The 22,876-nt window shown below is 47.1% G+C and overlaps 1 protein-coding gene across 1 annotated transcript in view; it reads right to left on the bottom strand.

The window, feature by feature from the left end:
* Positions 1–2,360: 2,360 nt before the first annotated feature.
* Positions 2,361–22,876, bottom strand: part of LOC141152935 (prolactin-releasing peptide receptor-like) — a 70,387-nt gene continuing 49,871 nt past the window's right edge. Inside the window, exon 2 of the mRNA XM_073637575.1 lies at positions 2,361–3,656. Within this exon, the coding sequence (XP_073493676.1) occupies positions 2,531–3,622 (1,092 nt within the window). The 5' untranslated portion in view covers positions 3,623–3,656 and the 3' untranslated portion in view covers positions 2,361–2,530. The remainder of the gene's footprint in view (positions 3,657–22,876) is intronic.

Below are 22,876 nucleotides of genomic sequence, written 5' to 3'. Positions count from 1 at the left end.
CTTTGTTCTAAAATGCACGTTCTCATCTGCAGTATGAGGTTATCAGGTATACACCCTTTCGTTTCCATGTGCTTTCTTTGTCTAACTTTGTATAAAAAGTTCCTGATACTGTTGTTTAGGACCACATCATCGCCACAGCACGGTCAGGCCATGCTATTGCCAGTCTACATCATGGCCAGACCACCGCCAGATATCCCAATGCTATGTTGCTGATCTGGACACCTGCAAGTGCCAGTGTATTTTCTCTGCCTGCATTCTGAACTGTTCTGCCTCATATCTCTGAATAAACTTCACTCTCTGCTTTTAAAGAATAGTCTACACTGCTTTCCCGGCTCTCCCAGCTCTCAGTAATGACTTTCTTACAATGATGATAGGAAAGGAGGGGGTCAAATTTTATGGAAAAGCTTAGGGATTATGGTCGATTTTGCCGATCATTGCATAATTTTGGCTACTTCTCCCGGAAGTCCGTTTTAATGTCTACAGTTCCGGGAGAACTGTGTTGGAGAAAGTGAGAAAGACCCCTATCCCTTACAATGACCATTTTACAGCACCAAAATTCGAGTCCCCATTGACTTCTATGGGGTTCCGGTACAAGTTCGGATAGAGTTCTGATACCCGAACTGGAGGTTGAACTTGACGAACCCGAACATCCACGGGTCCACTCATCCCTAGTCTTGATAAAAAAAAATTCTGTATAACAACTACATAAAGAAAAGCAATACAACATAGCATTTAAGAGTTTATATAAGTATATTTTGTATACACAAAACAGAACAAAACTACTTCCTAGAAACAAACAGCAATAATCTCAGTTTTCGGAAAGACGTATACATATTCATATTAGGATTGTACGAGCAGAACAATATACAGTCGCTTAATGAACTACAAAACTATGCAAAAAAATCAAAATAACATTACTAATTTAAGAGAAGTGTTGACCCACAAATATCATATTTAATATACATACACCAAAATAATTCTTAATCAATGGAATTTCATATTATAATATTGTAGGTCCCTGAGAAAAATCCATTGGTTAAAAATAATTGCACATCTTGATTCAAAAATGCTAATTTTGAGAATATAACTCAATAACTCCGCACAATGGATTGAAACTGTTGGGTCTGCACACACAAATTACCAATAATGTTCTTCTCACTGATATCTCGTTTGACATCTCATTGATATCCTACTGTGAAATGTAATATCGTTTTCTTGACCCTTTACACTTACCTGATTTCCGTTTCACACTGTGCATGTACACTTCCGGTTACGCTTTCCTTTTCGTTCTAGGCTGACACGCACATTGACGTCACTTCCCTTGGATACACTTGCATGTGTTCCAAGGTGACAGGCATGCAGATGCCTCTTCCCCGTGGGTGGATCGCGCTCCTAGGAAACATGTCTGCCCTGAGGGGAAGTGACACCGAACTCACCATGCATGGTGTTTCATCGACAGCTGGCGGCATTACATTTGTTTGCATACAAACCTTTCCTCTGGGTTCTCAGCCATTTAAATACCATGTTCCTTGACTCTCTTCCATATCCTCGTCAACGCACACAGCGAAACGTGCGTCAGATGAGCACAAGCACTTTGGGGTCAGTATCAATATTATATTGTTTACTCATTCACATGTATATAGGTTCTGACCTTATGGCACTATTTGGTCTTAAGACCTGTGGCATTAGACATTTCTCTATTACAACCCCCTTTGTTCTGTCATGAACACATTGATGTGTCACATTGTGATCATATTAGTTATCTATAACTGATGTTTGCACTAAGCACTTTATATTATTGGAACTGACTAGTGATGAGCGAGCATGCTCATTACGTGAGATTTACGAGCATGCTCGGGTGCTCACCAAGTATTTTCAGAGTGCTCGGGTGTTATGTTTTAGTCGCTCCGTGCTCATGATTTGTGACTGTTTGACAGCTTTAATACATGTGCGGAATGCCTGTTTCTTAGGCATTTCTCACATGTAGTAAAGCTGTCAAACAGTCACAAATCATGAGCAAGGAGTGACTAAAACATAACACCGAGCACTCTGAAGATACTTGGTGAGCACCCGAGCATGCTCGCCGAAAGGGTTACCAAAACATACTCGCTCATTACTAGAACTGACCATTTATATGATCTTGCTATCTAATACATTTGGGTTGTTTTGTGTATTTCTTGCTACATGTACCTTATGTGTTTTCTCCCACATACACTGGTTCTATTATTGATATATGAGCCTAATATGATTTTGCATGTTTGATACCCCTGTGCTATTGTACTTGGGTATTTCTTTCCCTTTGAATTTTACTTTTTGTATATTTTAAAAGCAATAATAAATGTAATATATTTTAGCACATCTTGTATATGTGTCATGTTTATAGGTTGAGATTTTTGATGGACACATAATATAAACATATTGTTTGGCTTTTCTGCTGATCTGTACACACACAGCAAATTGCACACAATAAAGAACATTTTATACCAATGCACAGATGAATGATAAAGACAAAACTAGGCTTCTAGTTGTTCTAGTTGAAAGAGAATCTTCCTTGAAAGGTTATCTTGTCAGACAGGACCATGGGAACATCGGCTAACGTAGAGCAAGTGTTGAGTCTGGAGTTCTTGCTGGACATCATGCTAGCTCTCTTCTTATGGTGGTAGAAGTAATTTCGAAGATGAAAACGGAATTTGTCATGCAAAGAAGCGTAAATGAAAGGGTTGTAGCATGCGGAGCTCATTGCAATAAGATGGCAGGTGACCTGAATCACATTAATATAATTCTTATCTAAAATAGTAAACTCTTCGTCAATATCCCGGATGAGGTTGACCACCTGAAGAGGCAGCCAACATATGGCAAAGGCCATAACTGAAATGATGAGCATCCGAAACGTTTTCTGCTTCTTTTTAGACCATTTGTCTTGATTATGGGTGGCTGCCCCTGGAACATTCCTCTTCCTAAGGTGGTAGGCAATGGCACAATAAGAAATGGTGACGGCAGAAAGTGGAAGCATGTAAGACAACAGCAACATAGTGCATGAGTATAGAAGTCTTTGTTTTTCTTGGTGCTTCCAAAACTCTTCACAAATGATCATGTTATGGCCAACATTTTTGAGATCCAAGTAATGAGTATGCATGGAAGTTGGTAGGGAGACCCCAATGGAAACTATCCAGATGACTGTTACAATATAAATGCACGATTTACAGCCAATTCTTCTTCGGATAGGATAGACCACCACCACGTACCGGTCTACTGCAATAGCAGTTAGTGATAAGACAGACACAAAGACAGTTGCAGCTTGCATTAAAGTGACGAAGTGGCACATAAATTCCCCAAACAGCCATCCTCGGACTTCAAAAGCATAAGAGGCTGTCAATGGTACACAGAAAATGCACATGACCAGATCTGCTGCTGCCAGGTTCCCGATGAGAAAATTGGTGGTGTTGTGAAGCTTTTTGGTAAAGGCGATGAGAAGGATCAGAACACTGTTTCCTAAGCAAGCCACAGTCACCAACAAGGCATACAAAGGAATAAACAGAGGCTTCATGTCAAATAGGAGATCCAGACCTGAGAACGACTGCGACGCATTCTTTATAGATTCATTGGATAGCTGTACGGACATTATTTTCAAGCTTGTGCGAGTTCTTGACGCATTTCTGAAATGATTAAGATAAGAGTTTTAGCACCTAAGGAATTTTATTTCACAATGGGACATTTTTCCATTAAATTAAATCTATATTTGTGGGGGGAGTCCAAGCCAACCTCTGCATTACTGTAATGGTAGCCTAGCCTTAAAAAGCTATTTGCTTATATACATTACATCCACTATGTGTTGGCACACTGCGATTAATGAAAACATGAGTTCCACTATTGCTGCACATGTAAAAGATGTGAGGCGCCGAGTTACCATTTCTTTTTAATCAAAAAGTGTATAAGCCATCCATTAGTGACAAGGTGACATCAAAGGATGGGAGTATATAGGATTGGGCATAGCTCTTATTAAAACCTGTCTGGGAAAGATGCATGGAGAAGGGTACATTGTCCTAAAAAAACTACATATTTGTCTAGAGCTGCTGTTAATGCAAAGTGCATGAACAGGGCCTGCTCTGAACAAACAGTGTAGCATCGTAACGTCGGTAATGGTTGCTACATTTCTAGGTTGACATTTCCTGTTTTCTGTAGCTTACTTGTCTGCTATGCTGTGTAGCCTGGGAAAGGATAAACAGAGTCATCTCTATTATCAGAGGGTAGATGAGTTATTAACAGCTCTACTGTAATCCTCTAGATGCAGAATCAAAGTCAATCTATAAAACTCTTTATGCATCTTTCCTGTCATCCCTTGCTCTTAAAAGAGGGCCTGGCACTTGCTCCATAAAATTAAGTGAAATATTTTTACAAAATCTCCAATATCTCCAAATTATGTGCTGTGTTGCTACGTTGCAGAGATATTCACCTTTGCTTCTTCTGTAGTGCAGTATGCGAAATCTCTCGGCTTCTAGTCCAACTGGGAGTTTCTTTGAGTCTTCTTGGGGGTCAGGCACTTTCATCCCACCCTCCCAGACACTACCAATCAAAAACATAGGGAGGGAGGAAAGTGCATGCTCCCTGAAATGCTCACTTGGTCTGCAAGCAGAGATTTCACATACTGCGCTCCAAATGCAACAAACGTGAATATCTCTGCAATGGAGAGACACAACACAAATTGGAAAAGAGCGGCAGAATCAGGGAGCTGAGGGTTTTTACAAGATACATAAATCAATTTTTTAGCAAGTGCCAAGTCCTCTTTAAGGGGGTTGGGGGGTACTCCACCTATTCCTGGAGGCTGTGAAAATCTCTAACATGTACCTGGTATTGACGTTATTCATGCACAAAGCAATTACACTTTGCTCCACTGTATATACAGACAACACAGAGGAAGCGGGACCCGAGAAGACATGGTCTGTAAATCGCTGGCTTGAACTTTAGTGAAGTAACTCAACAGTGCCTCTGTAGGACTACATGGCCTCTTTATGGTGCTGATATTGGTCTTTGTTAAGTGGGTTTAGTTCAGTAACAGTATGGTGGTATTATTTATTTATTTTGCTTAATACTTGATCTCACAGTATTTATGTCAGTATAACGCAATCTCATCTAGAAAAACAAAATGAATGGAAGCAGAAAATACAAAATGTATACATACATATCACGTAGGGTGTGGAAAAGACTAAGTGTAACACAGAGGGAAAAGGGAAAGGGAGCCCAGACACTAGTGAAAAGGGGGAGTGGAGACCTCCTAGTCTGGTCTAGTGTCACCCTGTCTCAACTAACGTCCATATATTGGCTCTTCACCAATCGCCGCATGCGTGCTTCGCCCTGACTTTCCCTGGTGTATGTGTGCCGCCCCGGCCAGGCCGCTGCGGTCACGGTACCGGTGCACTGCGGTCCGAGTGCTGGCATGGTCTGACTGGGGGCACGCGCCAGTCTTCATCAATTGTAGAGGTTAATAATAAAAAGGGTTCGTGACGCCAGTTGGGATGTTCAGCCTGGTATGGCCGGGCACTGATTAAGGCCCCTGGGAGTTAGGTGATGAGCAGTGCCAGATGATTAACCCTTCCCAACCACGGCTGGCTCCCAAGGGAGTTGGAGCAGGAATGGCGCAGTAGGGAATAATCAGCTTGAGACAGGGTAATAACCAGTTTGAACCTTTTACTGGAGTTTTTGCAAACAGTTCCAGAAGCTTCTCTGCAATTCACATACAGGGTTTTGGTCAGGCCCACATGGTGGGGGTTCAGATTTTCTGCTGTGAGGTTGTTTAGCCTTCCTGCTGCTAATTACACCTCTGGTAGACAATTCCTTGGATCCTCGGGGATCCAAGGTAAACAGTTACTGGATTCGTGATCTCTTCCAGCGAGCAGGCAGCTTGAATCCTGTGGAAAACATCTACTTTCTCCTGTAGTAGTGTTCCTGATTCTATGCACCGCTGAGCCCCTAGGAAAAAGCACTTTTCTGCCAGTCATAAATACTGAGCAGTCTTTCAGTTTAACATGAACCCTGGAAGTCTCTGTGCTCTCGGGACTGAAACCCGGCCTTGTGCAGCTTGTCCTTGCGAAGGGAGCACGCTTCTCTCCCTTGCACAGAGTCCATGATGCACCTTCCTCACACTACATCTAGAACTGAAGCATCTCCTCCCCTCTCTGAGGGATCATGCAAAACTTCCTGGTTTGGACAAAAGTGCACAATCCTACAGTAAGGGATCGGGTAACAATATGTGTAATGAAAACAGCAGAGAACTTATCCCTCACCTTTGCTGGCAAATACAGATTAACCACATTACACATGCAGGCATTTTGTGGCGCTATAGACACAGGCGCCACATTCCCTCCTAGTGAAGAGTAGCACGTCCTTGGGCTACTAGTCCATAATAAAACAAAATAACATTAACGTGAACATATATAAGCATATATAAAACCACTCCTGATCGTCCCCAAGTGCATCTGCGGGGCACACAGACCATAATATAGAATTCACTGCACTGGCCGTTTTGGATGTCTCCTTCACAAAGGCATGATGTACCGAGCTCCTTTCAGTTCAAAAGTCCTTACAAGAGTTATTGTAGTAAAACAAAGTATAATGGTTGCTGAAATCTCACATTAGTCCATGTGGGCACATCATTTTTTCATTAACATTACATAAAGCATAGTTCAACATACTGTAAATACAAATCAAATCTACTTATTGGTCTTCCTTGCACTGTGAATCAGTCCTATAGCTCTGACACACCCGTGACAAGACATTTACCCTACCCCAAAGGAAAAAAAAAGTTTTTTAAACCATATTTTTTCATATTCGCTAAGTCTACATACAACAGCTATCCATATAACTGTAGGGGGGCAGCTCTGCGGTGGTGACATGTGATCATGCTGTGGCGGTATTATTGGCAATGCTGGTCTTTATGGAGGACATCATATGTTAAAAAAATGCTCTTACTGAGATACATATAGTGAAACCTCTTTAAGCCAACCACCCAAAATTGCATAAAAGTGGTTTTCCAGGTGGGGCTGATCTTCTCAATGTAGATGGTTAGGAAATTTGATCTGGATAAGGGATGGTCTTATTAAAAAGGCAGTCTTGTGAAAAGTTTTAGCTGTAATTTTTAAGTAGAGGATTACAAAACATTTGCCTTTGAGCTTGTGTCCTTTTGAGAAGATTCAAACACTCTTGACCGGTTGGAAAACTGTGGGCTCAATTCATAATCTGCGTTTTTGTTTTTTTCTACTTACTTTTAGAATTTTGTTTTGTGGTATTTGGTGACCTTTTTCCTGCCTGTGAGGAGCTGGTCTTGTTCTAAAGACTATTGGACCAATGCACGTAGAGCAGAGTCCGTGGTTCCAAGGGATGCAGACTTTTTTCAGCATGGAGCACTGGTTACGCCGATCTTATTGTTGTGTTTTATTAGGGATTTGCTTGCTGTGTTTTATTAGAGATTTGCTTGCTTGTCAATTCAGCCTCAGGAATCAATGTTTCCATTCAGTGACAGTAACCAGAGGAAGACATGCAGGCTGGATCTTATGCATATATAAAGCCAGACACAAGATTAGTGATCAATGAAATCAATCAAGCCATTATACTCCCAGCCACTAGTCCCATTGTGTGGATGGGGATAGTTGGCCCAGAGGAGCTGTCACATGAAGTCCCATGTGATGGACTTCTGGAATCTTTTTCATACTTTGAATTAAGAGTACATGTTTAAGGGGGAGGGTGTGAACACTTCTGCCCCTCCAGGGGACTGATCCCAGGAGAGAGAGGATAATTAAGTCACATGTTAATGAGAGTTGGTGGAGTGATGTCAAGGGGCTAGGATCAATTTGCTGAGGTCCTGGAGCCCATGGATGGATGGCCTATGGAGTTATGGAGATTGGATGCCGGCTGGGCTGGTTTCCTCTGCTATGGTTGAGGGATCTGTCATCTGTATTTTAGGAACTTTCTTAAGGACTGTTGCTGCTGGATACATGGGCTTCGGTTGTGTTATCTGTCATCTGGAGGAGGGTGGACTGTGACTGTAGACTATACTGGCGGGAGATACGAAATCTGTGGGTCAAGCAAAAGTTGGGAGACAGTGAGTATCGCCTGGTACAGGGGCAGTGGGACTACCTGCCCCTGGGAAGGGGATCTTGGGGACTAGAGGGATATGTATTTTGGCCATATACCCGGAGTTGTTGTAAAACCATGGTCGTAAAGAATAAAAATTTGTTTCATCATTAACCTGCCTAGGTGATTATTGGTAACGTTTCTCCTTGTGGAGAGTGAAATACCGGCTCTGGCATGTCAAGGTAAGGAGGCTTATTCGCCTTTCAATGCTCCTCTGGGAAATTTAATATGCAAATTACCTCTTCAGATAAAAAGAGAACTTGAACTCTATAGCACCACCCATTGGAAGCAGCAATCCTACAAGTCATAATCAACCCTTTAGTGAGTCGTGCAATATGACTTAGAATAAAAGCTAAATCAGAATCTCAATTTACAGACATGGTGTTTCGGGCTGTTGGCCCTTATCAGTGCAAAGTATGAGAACTGATTTGGCTAGATGAGAGGCTCTGGACTGAGGTCTAAGGGGTAATGTTTCTCTAAGTGGAGAGTGACATACAGGGTCTGGCACGTCAAGGTAAGGAGGCTTATTCACCGTGCAATGCTCCTCTGGGAAATTTACTATGCAAATTGCCTCTTCAGAGAAAAAGAGGACTTGAACTCTATAGCACCACCACCTGGGTGCTATAGAGTTCAAGTCCTCTTTTTCTCTGAAGAGGCAATTTGCATAGGTGATTATTACAACCCACAACCTCAGATCTTCACACAGCAAAAAGGTTGAAGACATTTTTAACATTTTGGCAACTTTTTAGAAGAAAGAGGTGCATGTTCTGCAAAAATTTGAGGGAAAAAAACATTCAAGTGTACAGAAAAAAGAGTACTGGAACACAATTGTGAAAACACTGAGCGACATCTCTAAAGCTCGCAATCCATGAAGCAGCGTAAACCATGCTCACAATAGTAATAAAAAAAAAACTCAACCATCGAACATATTTTATACAGACTTCATAAGAGGCACAAGTTAAAAGAAGAATTTGGCACAGATTAAAAAAACAGCTTAAAACACCAAAAAGTTTACCCAAAAAAATCCAAATGCAATTACAGCTCTGGCAAAAATTAAGAGACCACTGCAGAGTTTTCTCTACACGTCTGACAGCCATTCCATTCCAGCGTCTGTTGAATTCCAACCACTGTCCACCTCATTCTACTTAATGTGCTTCTGATTAGGTGATCACCTGAACCAAATCTTATGTAACGAGGGAAAGTATAAAAAACACTGCTGTGGTCGTCACAATCCTCTTGCAATAGGACAAGCTGGATGGCAAAACAAGTGCTAGGAATAGCCCAAAAGTAATTTGAATGAAAAAATAACTTTTAACCAAGCCAAAGGAGTTGAAAAGAAAAGTCTTGAGTGAGGAAAAGAAGAGCTCAATTCTGGCTTCACTAGCAGAGGGATATAGTGAGCGTCATGTTGCCTCCATCCTTAAAATTTCGAAGACGGCAGTCCACTACAACAAGGTCAAGCAGCAGACACTGGGGACAACAAAGCTACAGACCAGCAGAAGGCGAAAGCGACTCTCCACTGACCGGGATGACCGTCATCTTATTTGAATGTCACTCAGCAACCGCAGGATGACATCAAGTGACCTACAAAAGGAATGGCAAATGGCAGCTGGGGTGAAGTGCACGACAGGAACAGTTGGTAACAGGCTCCTAGAGGCCTCAAGTCATGTAAAGCTAGAAAAAAGACTTTCATCAATGAGAAGCAAAGGAGAGCCAGGCTGAAGTTTGCCAAAGACCATAAGGATTGGACCATAGAGGACTGGAGTAAGGTAATCTTCTCTGATGAGTCTAATTTTCAGCTTTGCCCAACACCTGGTCGTCTAATGGTTAGACGGAGATCTAGAGTAACATACAAGCCACAGGGTCTTGCACCCACTGTGAAATTTGGTGGAGGATCGGTGATGATCTGGGGATGCTTCAGCAAGGCTGGAAGTGGGCAGGTTAATCATTGCGAAGGACGTATGAATCAAGCCTCATGCAAGGTTATCCTTGAAAAACACTTGCTTCCTTCTGCTCAGACAATGTTCCCCAACTCTGAGGACTGGTTTTTCCAGCAGGACAATGCCCCATGCCACACAGCTAGGTCAATCAATGTGTGGATGAAGGAGCACCACATCAAGACCCTGTCATGGCCAGCCCAATCTCCAGACCTGAACCCCATTGAAAACCTCTGGAATGTAATCAAGAGGAAGATGGATAGTCACAAGCCATCAAACAAAGAAGAACTGCTTACATGTTTGTGCCAGGAGCGGCATAAGGTCACCCAAAAGCAGGGTGAAAGACTGGTGGAAAGAAGCCAAGACGCATGAAAGCTGGGATTAAAAATCCTGGTTATTCCACCAAATATTGATTTCTGAACTCTTCCTGAGTTAAAACATGAGTATTGTTGTTTCTAAATAAATAAGAACTTGTTTTCTTTGCATTATTTGAGGTCTGAAAGCGCTGTTTCTCTGTTTCTCTGTTTCTTTTTTATTATTTTGACGATTTCTCATTTGCTACAAATAAATGCAACATTTTTAGCTTTGAATTTCGGAGACAAGTTGTCAGTAGTTTATAGAATAAAACAACAATGTACATTTTACTCAAAAATACACATATAAAGAGAAAAATCAGAGATAATGAAAATTTTGCAGTGGTCTCTTAATTTTTGCCAGAGCTGTATATAAGTTTTGCACTTTTCAAAAGATTTCACAAAATCATGTTGCATAATATAGAGATAAGTTTTAAACCCTTAAAGTCTGATATAAAAAATGTGATAAAAATCAAGTAGTTTAGTTTTTGCATATTAAATACAAGTGAAGAATGGAATTATATCTTAATAAATCCATTGATAGTAATAGGAATTATTTTCATATTTAGAGATAATTTAGTCTGGTCTATTCTTATGTAATTATATCATTCATTGGAAATTTTAATTGTCAGGACAGAAACCTGCATATCCCTATGATCCTTAAATATGACAATTGAAGTAATAATTGAGTAGGATTTATTTTTGCACTAATCAGGACTAAGCGACTCCCCATAGACAACATCAAGGGATAATAAAACACTATGGGCCATCCCTGAGTGAGAATATAATTTGTATATAAATGAGTGGTAATGAATAATGTTGAGCGAGCACTAAAATGCTCGGGTGCTCAAAGCTCGGGCCGAGCTCACCGTGATACTCGGGTGCTCGACCCAAGCAACGAGCCCAATGTTAGTCTATGGGAGACCCGAGCATTTTTGCGGCGGCACCCCCGGCAGTCTGTAGAAAGCGTAATAAGCGCCCAAAACGATAGTGACGGTGCTCAAAAGACATGGGGACAGCATGGGCATCGCCCCAGGAAGCATTTCAGACCCCCAGGTCACTGCTGTCAACAACGTGGTCAGAGGTATTAAGCCACTTTTACGGGCTCACAATAAAAAGTTCAAAAACGAAACTGAAACGGTTTTCCTGTGAAATATGTTAAGGAATTTCCTTTCCAGGGTAAAGACTTGTGTATAAGGTAAAATAAATAACCAAAAACAAAAATACTCCTCCACATCTTGGGCTGTGTTCACAAGTAGCATTTTTTATGCGTTTTTGCATTTTTGTATTGCTTTCAACAGTGACAAATGCATTCACCGGGAAATGTCATTTTAACATTTTACAACCTTATCTGGCCATGTGCTGTGTGACACATGCATATGTAGCACCCTGAGGATTCGGCTGCTACAGGGGTATTGCACCTCAACCAGAGGTGTGATATTCCACTCCCGGGTAAGGAAGGAGTGTGGAACTGAGCTCAGATAGACTGCATGCACTACATACATCCCATTCCAGAGGAGCAGGCCGACGGTACTCCCACTTAGAAATGTGCAGGTACAACCGAGCCTGTTCCTGGCTGGAGTGGGAGGGGGGTGGTACATCCCATGTAGTGTAGGGGCAGATAGGGGGAGCAGTCTGGGTAGTGATAGGAGCTCATTGGGTGCTGGTCACCTGAGCTCACACATAGAGGGATATATAAGGAGGGCACCAACTTAGATCAGGGTCAGACGCAGAGGAGCCGGTCAGACGCTGAGAACAAGTCAGTTGGAGAGGAGAGAGAAGGAAACAGCAGCCCTGGAGAGAGAGAGAGGAGAAAGAAAGAGAAAGACCCAGAGGGGGAAGACTGAAGGGACCCAAGAACCCAAATTAGAGCACCGGGTGAGGAGTCAGCAAGAGGGTACCGGAACCCAAGCTGGTGGGGGCAAAGACATTCCCCAGCCAGAGACCGGGGACCGTGGGCAGTGTCTGTCACGGTCACCCACCACATTCACCCTGAAGGCACACCACATGAAGGGTCAGGGAACCCAGGGCCAAGGGTGTCCCAAAAGAAGGCCCGAGGGAGCTGGACCTAGGTGAATCACTGGTGGGGACGGCTGAAGAAAGGACAGAGGGAGAGCTCAGGGCCACGCTCCGGACTTGTTTGGGGGTTGGCCGGATCCAGGACCTGGTGGACGCAGCACGGCTCGGGTGGTCACTAGCAGCTGGAGTGACCGAAACATCAGCAGTAAGTAAACTCCCTTAACTGCACAACCCGAGTCTGTCTTCATTGCCGGCTGCACCGCACCACCACAACCCCCATCCTCTGCGCCTGTCCCCTCTGAGGCTATACCCCTCCCGTTGGGGGTTATCCCACCAAGCTGCACATCCATCATCAGCCTCAGCGGACCCTGCTGCAGCGGCGGCCACAGTGACCGCATCACAACGGGTGGCGTAGTCGACACAAAAGAACTCTTATAACATCAGTAAGGACTGCCACATAACACTTAGCTTGACGCCCTGGGCACGGGACCGGGTCACAGCCGCTCGGAGACTACAACCCCCCATCTGATCCGGTGCCGGGTATTCCCCTCAAAAAGGAATATGTCCCAGGGGGCGCGTCAACTTTGGCGTAGTCGGCAGGATTACGTGCCCGCAACACCCGGGTACTGCGTGCCTGAAGAAAAGTGCAAGTTTACCTCAGAAAGAAGTCTCCCGCCGGTTCCGGAGGGTCCACGCCATCGGACTCCATCACCAGTCGTTTCCCGCCGATTGTCCGCCATTTCCAGCTTGTTCCCGCCATCTGCCGAGTTTCCCGCCACTGGGAAGCGATTCCCGCCAAAACCGCAGATTTCCCGCCTTGGAAGAGCAGCGGACGCCATTATAGGCGTGCCAAAGGAGGGCAGGAGGCCACCTCCCATCGTGGGCCAGGACAGAAAATGGCGCCAAAAGTGGAAACCGCCCCCACCAACAGAGACTGTGATGCTGGAGGTGTCTGTCAGCGTGAAAGAACTCCCCCTGGAGCTGACAGTCACCGAGTTGCCCCGGGACCGCCCTCGAAGTGGGAGGAGACGAAAGAAAAGAAAAAAGATGGGTGTCGCTTGGAGGAGTCTGGAGCGAGCGCACCCGGAGGCAAGAGGTCTAACAAGGAGCAGCGGAGGAGCTCACCCGGAGATGGAAAGAAAGCAGAACAGCACCGGCCCGCTGGCCAGGAGTCTGCTAGAGACCGAGGAAGGAGGGCAGAGCAGCACCGGCCCGCTGGCCAGGAGCCTGCCGGAAGCAGAGCAGAGCAGCACCGACCCGATGGTCAGGAGCCTGCTAGAGTCCACAACCCCGCTAGGTCTAGCGGAGATCCTAGCGCAGCTCCCCCGAGACCGGGAGTGTGCACAAACTGCCCTGGAGGGCCTCGCACGGAGGATGGCCCGGGTACAGCGCGAGATATTGGCGGAATGGAGCCGGGAGATGGCCCAGCAAGCTGAAACCAAGACGCAAGCTGAAACCAAGACCCGGAGCACGCCAGCCGAGATGAGGAAGGAGACCGCCTCTGAGGATGGCGCGGGAGGACCCAAGGCCGGAGACGGCGCTGAGGAGGGAGCCGAACGCATGGAGGCAGGTAAAGGGGACGCCTATACCCCAAGCCGTGACACCGCTTACCTGCCCCAGCTCCCCGTCGCAGAGCCCGAAAGTCCCCCTGCTGTGCCCGAAAACGCCATGTCACCGACGCAGACTAGGCCCCAACCGGAAGCCGCCGCCGCGACCCCTGTGACGTCACACGCCTCGACCCCGAGCGTGACCAAGCAGGAAGTACCACCAGCCTGGTCGCAGGGCCTAGAATTCCCGGGCGTCGCATCACCAACAGCGCCCCCTACCTCCGCGGAGCCTCCGGCCTGGCCGCAAGGCCAGGTAGCCCAGGGCGCCGCCGTATTAACGGTGCCCTTCACCTTCCAGGTGCCTCAGGCCTGGCCGCAAGGCCTGGGCAACCCGGGCGCCACCACCACCGCGCCCGCGCCCGTAATACCAAGAGTGCCGCATCTGGGAGGAGTCAGAGGACCCGGACGGGTCTGAAGAAACATCATATCAAGAAAGAGCAGGAGGAAGACGCCGTTGAGTGCGGCAGAGAAGGAGCTGTAAATAGTTACCCAATCGGGGTATAAAGGAACTGAAACTGGAACTGTTGCTGCTGCTAAAATAGTCCCCGTTGGGACCAGTGAACTGTGTTACCCGTTAACCCCTTCATCCTACAGGCTGAGGACTGTGAGCAGCCATTCCCTTCCCTCTACCTGGCCGAGGACTGAGAGCGGCCAACTTTCCCTGTATATAGTTGCGCGTCCTAAAGCGCCCCCTACCGGTTTTATAAGAAAACCAGTATTTTCTAAGAGACTGTCGCACTTTTCCCGGACACAAGTTGCACAGTGTCCGGAGGAGGAACCAGAGACAAGAGAAGTCTACGAGAATGTTTATATAAAAAGTTATATATATATATAATGTTTATATGTTTATATGAAAATTTTGTATGTTTTGGTGTTTTATGTCTTACAGCCCGGGGACGTGCTGTGATTTACCAGGGGGGAATGTAGCACCCTGAGGATTCGGCTGCTACAGGGGTATTGCACCTCAACCAGAGGTGTGATATTCCACTCCCGGGTAAGGAAGGAGTGTGGAACTGAGCTCAGATAGACTGCATGCACTACATACATCCCATTCCAGAGGAGCAGGCCGACGGTACTCCCACTTAGAAATGTGCAGGTACAACCGAGCCTGTTCCTGGCTGGAGTGGGAGGGGGGTGGTACATCCCATGTAGTGTAGGGGCAGATAGGGGGAGCAGTCTGGGTAGTGATAGGAGCTCATTGGGTGCTGGTCACCTGAGCTCACACATAGAGGGATATATAAGGAGGGCACCAACTTAGATCAGGGTCAGACGCAGAGGAGCCGGTCAGACGCTGAGAACAAGTCAGTTGGAGAGGAGAGAGAAGGAAACAGCAGCCCTGGAGAGAGAGAGAGGAGAAAGAAAGAGAAAGACCCAGAGGGGGAAGACTGAAGGGACCCAAGAACCCAAATTAGAGCACCGGGTGAGGAGTCAGCAAGAGGGTACCGGAACCCAAGCTGGTGGGGGCAAAGACATTCCCCAGCCAGAGACCGGGGACCGTGGGCAGTGTCTGTCACGGTCACCCACCACATTCACCCTGAAGGCACACCACATGAAGGGTCAGGGAACCCAGGGCCAAGGGTGTCCCAAAAGAAGGCCCGAGGGAGCTGGACCTAGGTGAATCACTGGTGGGGACGGCTGAAGAAAGGACAGAGGGAGAGCTCAGGGCCACGCTCCGGACTTGTTTGGGGGTTGGCCGGATCCAGGACCTGGTGGACGCAGCACGGCTCGGGTGGTCACTAGCAGCTGGAGTGACCGAAACATCAGCAGTAAGTAAACTCCCTTAACTGCACAACCCGAGTCTGTCTTCATTGCCGGCTGCACCGCACCACCACAACCCCCATCCTCTGCGCCTGTCCCCTCTGAGGCTATACCCCTCCCGTTGGGGGTTATCCCACCAAGCTGCACATCCATCATCAGCCTCAGCGGACCCTGCTGCAGCGGCGGCCACAGTGACCGCATCACAACGGGTGGCGTAGTCGACACAAAAGAACTCTTATAACATCAGTAAGGACTGCCACATAACACTTAGCTTGACGCCCTGGGCACGGGACCGGGTCACAGCCGCTCGGAGACTACAACCCCCCATCTGATCCGGTGCCGGGTATTCCCCTCAAAAAGGAATATGTCCCAGGGGGCGCGTCACATACAGTGCTGAAAAGAAAAGGGAACAGCATGGGGAAGACCCCTGGAAGCATCTCTGACACCCAGGTCACTGCCTAAAAGTGTGCCCATCAGAAGTGATCCTTGCCACATCAGAAGATACAGACTTGCAACTATCCCTGTGGAAGTCCTTGTCCCAGGGCAGTGTTCAATTGTACCTCCCCCATTCCTTGCATTGCAAGCGCAAGTATGCAGCCTGCCACCCACTCACCCCCACGCTGCAATACCATACTGCTTGCTTGCACTTGAAATTGGGCCTTTTAGGCATGTGGAGGCGGAATCTGGCCACCACGTCATGGCTGCGTCGGCGGCCTGGTATCCATACTCAGTCCCCAGCCGCCCGTCGGCCGGGTGTCCACACTCGGTCCCCAGCCGCCCCTATTTGTCCCAGTAACCTTCCCCACACTTTTCTTAGCCTGGCCTGCTTTAGGGCAGCATTGGCCGAGCCCACCAGACAACCAGACTCCTCCGGTGGGCCCTGGCTTCTACATCAGGGGAGTTGAGAGTGCCAAGGTGAGGAGCATGATGATGATAGAAGTTAGCATCTGCTTTGTTTTCTTGGAATGCAAGTGTAAGTGTGCAGCCTGCCACCCACCTACCCCCAGGCTGCAATACCATACTGCTAGCTTGCTTGCACTTGAAATGAGGCCTTTTAGGCTTGTGGAGGCAGACGCCGGCCACCATGTCATGGCTGAGTCGGCGGCCTGGTATCCATACTCAGTCCCCAGCCGCCCAGTGGCCTGGTGCCCACACACGGTCCCCAGCCGCCTGGGGGCAGCCGGGTGTCCATAAACGGTCCCCAGCCGCCCCTATTTGTCCCAGTGCACCTTATACACAAGCGCGCATACAAAAACATTACCTGTGCCCTCCTCAGTGCATTTAGTGGGAAGGACAGTATAACCACAAACACGTGGACAAGTGAATGTGTCCAGGGATGGTCCATCTCACTGACGCCTTCACACTGGGTTAATATTGTGGAAGCCGGGACACAGTTGGACACTGGGATGCAACACGTCCTCCAAGCATAGAGGATTGCGGGTCCTGGATCAATCATGCTTCAACACAAAGTTCAGTAGGTAGATAGCAGCAGTGGTCGGCCTCCTACACAACGAGTAAATTATTCATGATCATGAGGCCATCCATCTCCTTAGCTTTCTGTTCCTTGGAATGCAAGCGCATGTATGTAGTAGCGGCTAGGCCTGAGATGGTCAGCGTTTTGGCGCATATTCTACCTCCTCGGAGGATTGCTGGATGTTTTCCTGCTACTATCCCAGTTCTATGACTCCCGTTAAAATAAAGCTTCAGGTGATGAATGATGGATGAGGTGGTCGCAAAGAAGAAAGAGCAGGAGGAACAGGGACCATTCACATCAATATCAAGCCAGTCAACCACACATATCTTGTAGGATATGTTTCTGTACCAAAAGGAGCGGTTCGGCTACACAGTTATAGGGCATACAGTGAGTGCAATGCCTACCAAAAATTTCGAAGCACTCCAATGCCCCTTGGAAGTGACATGGAGGTCAGAGGGCCTTAACTAAAACGTTTTTTCCATTTATAGCAACTGGGTCTCCTGTACACTGTTGGCCTAAGCAGTGAATAGAAGGCTTTCCAAAAATTATGAGGAATTGCAATGCCCTTTGAAACAGACGTGGATTACAGCGTACTAAAAACCTTCTACCCATTATTGGGGAGTGGGTCTCCCTTAGTGTTTGCCTATGCATTGAAAAGAAAAAGCTGACTAAAATTAGGAGGAAATGCAATGCCCGTTGGAAGAGCTGTGGAGTTCAGAGTGGTTTAACAAGACGGTTTTAATGCCCCTTGGAAGAGACGTGGAGGTCCCAGTGGAATAAAAAGACAATATCAATGCCCCGTGGAAGAGACGTGGAGGTCACAGTAGCTTAATGAGACGGTTTTAATACCCCTAGGAAGAGTGGTGGAGGTCGCAGTGAAAAAAAAAGACAATATCAATGCCCCTTGGAAGAGTGGTGGAGGTCGCAGTGGAATAAAAAGACAATATCAATGCCCCGTGGAAGAGACGTGGAGGTCACAGTATCATAACAAGACGATTTTAATGCCCCTTGGAAGAGTGGTGGAGGTCGCAGTGGAATAAAAAAACAATATCAATGCCCTTTGGAAGAGTGGTGGAGGTCGCAGTGGAATAAAAAACAATATTAATGCCCCTTGGAAGAGTGGTGGAAGTCGCAGTGGAATAAAAAACAATATTAATGCCGCTTGGAAGAGACATGGAGGTCACAGTAGCTTAACAAGACGGTTTTAATGCCCCTTGGGAGAGTGGTGGAGGTCGCAGTGGAAAAAAAAGACAATATCAATGCCCCTTGGAAGAGACGTGGCGGTCACAGTAGCTTAACAAGACGGTTTTAATGCCCCTTGGAAGAGTGGTGGAGGTCGCAGTGGAATAAAAAGACAATATCAATGCCCCTTGGAAGAGTGGTGGAGGTCGCAGTGGAATAAAAAGACAATATCAATGCCCCGTGGAAGAGATGTGGAGGTCACAGTAGCTTAACAAGATGATTTTAATGCCCCTTGGAAGAGTGGTGGAGGTCATAGTGGAATAAAAATATAATATCAATGGCCCTTGGAAGAGTGGTGGGGGTCGCAGTGGAATAAAAAGACAATATCAATGCCCCGTGGAACAGACGTGGCGGTCACAGTAGCTTAACAAGATGGTTTTAATGCCCCTTGGAAGAGTGGTGGAGGTCGCAGTGGAATAAAAAGACAATATCAATGCCCCTTGGAAGAGTGGTGGAGGTCGCAGTGGAAAAAAAAGACAATATCAATGCCCCATGGAAGAGAAATGGCGGTCATAGTAGCTTAACAGGATGGTTTTAATGCCCCTTGGAAGAGTGGTGGAGGTCGCAGTGGAATAAAAAGACAATATCAATGCCCCTTGGAAGAGTGGTGGAGGTCACAGTAGCTTAACAAGACGATTTTAATGCCCCTTGGAAGAGTGGTGGAGGTGACGCGCCCCTGGGCCTGTGCTGAGTAGTGTTGCGCACGCGGGGGCCTACCTGGAGCCGGATCTGAGAGGGGTAGTAGTTTCATGGCGGTGACCCGGTCCGTGCCCAGGGAGTCAAACTGAGCGGCAGTATTTAGCAGTAGATGTTAGAATGTTCGACTACGCCACCCGTTGAATGTGGTCATGAGACCGCCGCTGCAGGGCAGACCGCTGAGGCCGGTGATACGGTTGTGCAGCGGGGATGGTATAACCCCCAACAGGAGGGGTATGGCCTCAGGGCAGCGGACGTGGATGATGAAACACTCGGAGACGGTGCGGTGTAGTTCAGGGTCTTTACTGGTGGCAAAGGTAGACCCTCCCGGAGTACTGGCTAGCGATCGGGGCCTGGTCAGTCCGCGAGCAGATGGGATCTCCCCTGGCCAGGCGGAGTTGTAGGCCTCCCCAACTAATCGTACTCTTCTGGCTACCTTGCTAGAGGCTGGTAAAAGTAGCCCACGTCCCTGAGTGTACCGTGTGGTGCTCACCCGTATGGCCGGTGACTCGGGGCCTTTTGGTAGCTTCCGCTCCACGTCGCGGTGCTGGTCCCTTGCGTGTGACCGTGCCTTCGGGTTTCTTGGCCAGAGGACCTGAAATCCCCTGCCGGGCGGTTTCTGCTGCGGGGTAAGGATTAGTCCCCACAGCCTCGGACTCCGGGTCCGGTAAGAACTCTTCAATCAGGGCGAGCTCTACAGCTTCCAGCCCCTGATCTCTTTTTAGCACTGCTCCCACTGAGCTCCTGATCTTTCTTTTTCCTAAAGCTGCTCCACTCCAGACCAGACTGTGTCTCTGTCTGTGTTCTCTGCTCTTTCTCTCTAACCCTGCCTCAGCCCCAGCTTTATATAGGGGAAGTTCTTCCCCTCCCAGGACTGGGCAGGAGGTGTGGCATGCATAGGATGTCTGACCAGGAAACCTCCCACCTGCTCACAGACGTAATATTGCTATTACGGTGGGAACCAGACCCCTGGGGTGCCACATTCCCCCCTAGTGAAATTTAGTACTCCGGGACTAAACATATTTTTGTAAAACATAACAAGTAAAAAACAGAAACAGTACAATAAAGAAAAACACATTAGGATGGTCACGGCATGTCCGCAACCGGGTGCAGTCTTTGAAGAAAACAAAGGTGTCCATTTCACCAAGAGACAGGGAGCCGTAACCAGGTAGGGGTCTGTCCTGCCCCGAGTCCTTAACAGTCTTTAGTCCATTCCTGGGTTACGCTCCAAACATATGTACAAAGGATTCCGGATAATCCATAAACGACACCTATAAACTAACTAGAAATACACAATTATTTACAAGTAACAGAAAACAGGTAAATACAAATAAACAGTCTAAACACTTAGATCCTCCAACGTACGGGTAACTGGCCTCTAGTGGCTCTAGTGGACCTACGGAGCTGACTGACTGGTCCTGAGCTACGGGGTGTAGGAGCTGTCAAAGATAAACTGGGCAGCTGTCTACGGGCTCTTTGGCTCACTAGGGGTACGGCAGGCTCACTATAAGCAGAGGGTTGATCCTCCTGGTCTGCTTGTGTGGGGTCTCCTGCCTCCTGGACCGGCTGCTCTTCCAGCTCTACCTGTTTCTCCGTAGGTACTTGAGATGCTGGTTGGAGGAAGGTGAGGACGGGTACCACAACTGCGCCATTGACTTGAGTCCAAGACCGAGGGAAGTCTCCGAGCACAGTACTAACCATATCTTCCCTTTCCTCTGCGGGTCGAGGGTCTTCTTGTTCTTCTTCAGGGCTTCATAGCTGTTCGGGACACTTCTTCAGGTGATCTCGGGATACAATGGCTGTGGTTTCTCCTCCATCCTTACTGATTATGCAGACTTTCGGGTTCTCATGGCTTGAGGGCAGTATGGTGTACGGGTCCTTCTCCCACTGGTCGTCCAACTTGTGGAGGCGTCTCTTCCTCTTCAAGACTAGAGATGAGCGTTGTTCTACTCGAACTGTTCGCCAATCTCAAATTCGAGCTGTTTTGGGCGGTGTTCGAGCCGGTCGGCGAACACGAACAATTTGAGAAAAATTCGGCTGTTCGAGGTTATGTTCGATAACTGTTCGTGCACCAAAATCATAACTGGATTTTTTCTCAGTAATGATGAAAATTAATGTTAATACGCAGTTTGAGTGTACAGCGGGGCGGGGGGAGGGGCAGGGGATGGATCTCTGCAGGAACAATGAAGATCTCCATTTTTTTTTCTCTTTCCCGCATTTGCAGTGGGGAGGTGCAATCTGACCTGCCACCTCTTTACCCGCAACAGCCAGCGTGATTGGCAGGTCATCATTTTCTTTGGAGGTGGTAACACCAGCTGGTCTTGAGCGCTGTCCGACATCGATAGCACCACCTTTGGATCAAGGCAACCTAACATGTCCGCCTGCATCTTCCTCACAGACCGGCAGTTTGCCGGGGACACCCTTATCAACCCCGTCTAAGCACAATAGCCAGCCCTCGGTCCCTCAGATGTGGACAAGTAAAAGACCATTTCCTCCTAGCCATGAGAAAGCTAAGAGGTTGAATTTCACCATCTGCAAGCTCTTGGCTACAGAAATGCTGCCTTTCCGCCTGGTGGACACAGAGGACTTTCCTCTGCGGGTCGAGGGTCTTCTTGTTCTTCTTCAGGGCTTCATAGCTGTTCGGGACACTTCTTCAGGTGATCTCGGGATACAATGGCTGTGGTTTCTCCTCCATCCTTACTGATTATGCAGACTTTCGGGTTCTCATGGCTTGAGGGCAGTATGGTGTACGGGTCCTTCTCCCACTGGTCGTCCAACTTGTGGAGGCGTCTCTTCCTCTTCAAGACTAGAGATGAGCGTTGTTCTACTCGAACTGTTCGCCAATCTCAAATTCGAGCTGTTTTGGGCGGTGTTCGAGCCGGTCGGCGAACACGAACAATTTGAGAAAAATTCGGCTGTTCGAGGTTATGTTCGATAACTGTTCGTGCACCAAAATCATAACTGGATTTTTTCTCAGTAATGATGAAAATTAATGTTAATATGCAGTTTGAGTGTACAGCGGGGTGGGGGGAGGGGCAGGGGATGGATCTCTGCAGGAACAATGAAGATCTCCATTTTTTTTTCTCTTTCCCGCATTTGCAGTGGGGAGGTGCAATCTGTCAGCCTATCAGCAGCGCACACACGGAGCGAAGTGCTTTTTTTCACACAAGCAAGGGCATGTGTGATTGGCAGTGTATGTCACATGTCCTTGCCCTATAAGACCAAGCCATTTTCCCCGTTGCCACCATTTTCTCACTGCTGCAGCTGCGTGTTAGACGGCACCGCTGTTGCTGTGTGCGCTATACCTTGTTAATTTCAAGCCAATTTTCGCACAAATATACAGATAGCTTGGGAGTAGGGAATAGTTGTGATTGCAGTCCTTTTAAGGACTAGGTTACAGCATTTCCTACGACTTTTATCAAGCAGGTCTGTGCTCTTAAATAGATAGATTGTGGGAGTAAAGACTAATTGTAATTGGAGTCCTTTTCAGGACTAGGTTACATCAGTTCCTATCAGTTTTTGCCAGGCAGGTCTGTGCCAGTGCTGTGCAAGTTTTTTTCACAGCATTTGGCTGAATCTAGCAAAGCTAATCCTTTTTGGCCTATTGCAGAGTGTGTTAGTCAGTGGAGTAGCCTATCTGTGTTGGAAGATATAACACCTGTG

This window comes from Phyllobates terribilis, unplaced genomic scaffold, assembly GCF_046119375.1.
Source record: "Phyllobates terribilis strain yellow unplaced genomic scaffold, ASM4611937v1 Scaffold_7__3_contigs__length_470593459, whole genome shotgun sequence".
In the NCBI taxonomy this organism is placed as follows: Eukaryota; Metazoa; Chordata; class Amphibia; order Anura; family Dendrobatidae; genus Phyllobates; species Phyllobates terribilis.
The sequence above is the reverse complement of the archived record's forward strand: the minus strand, read 5'-3'. Positions and strand labels throughout refer to the sequence as shown.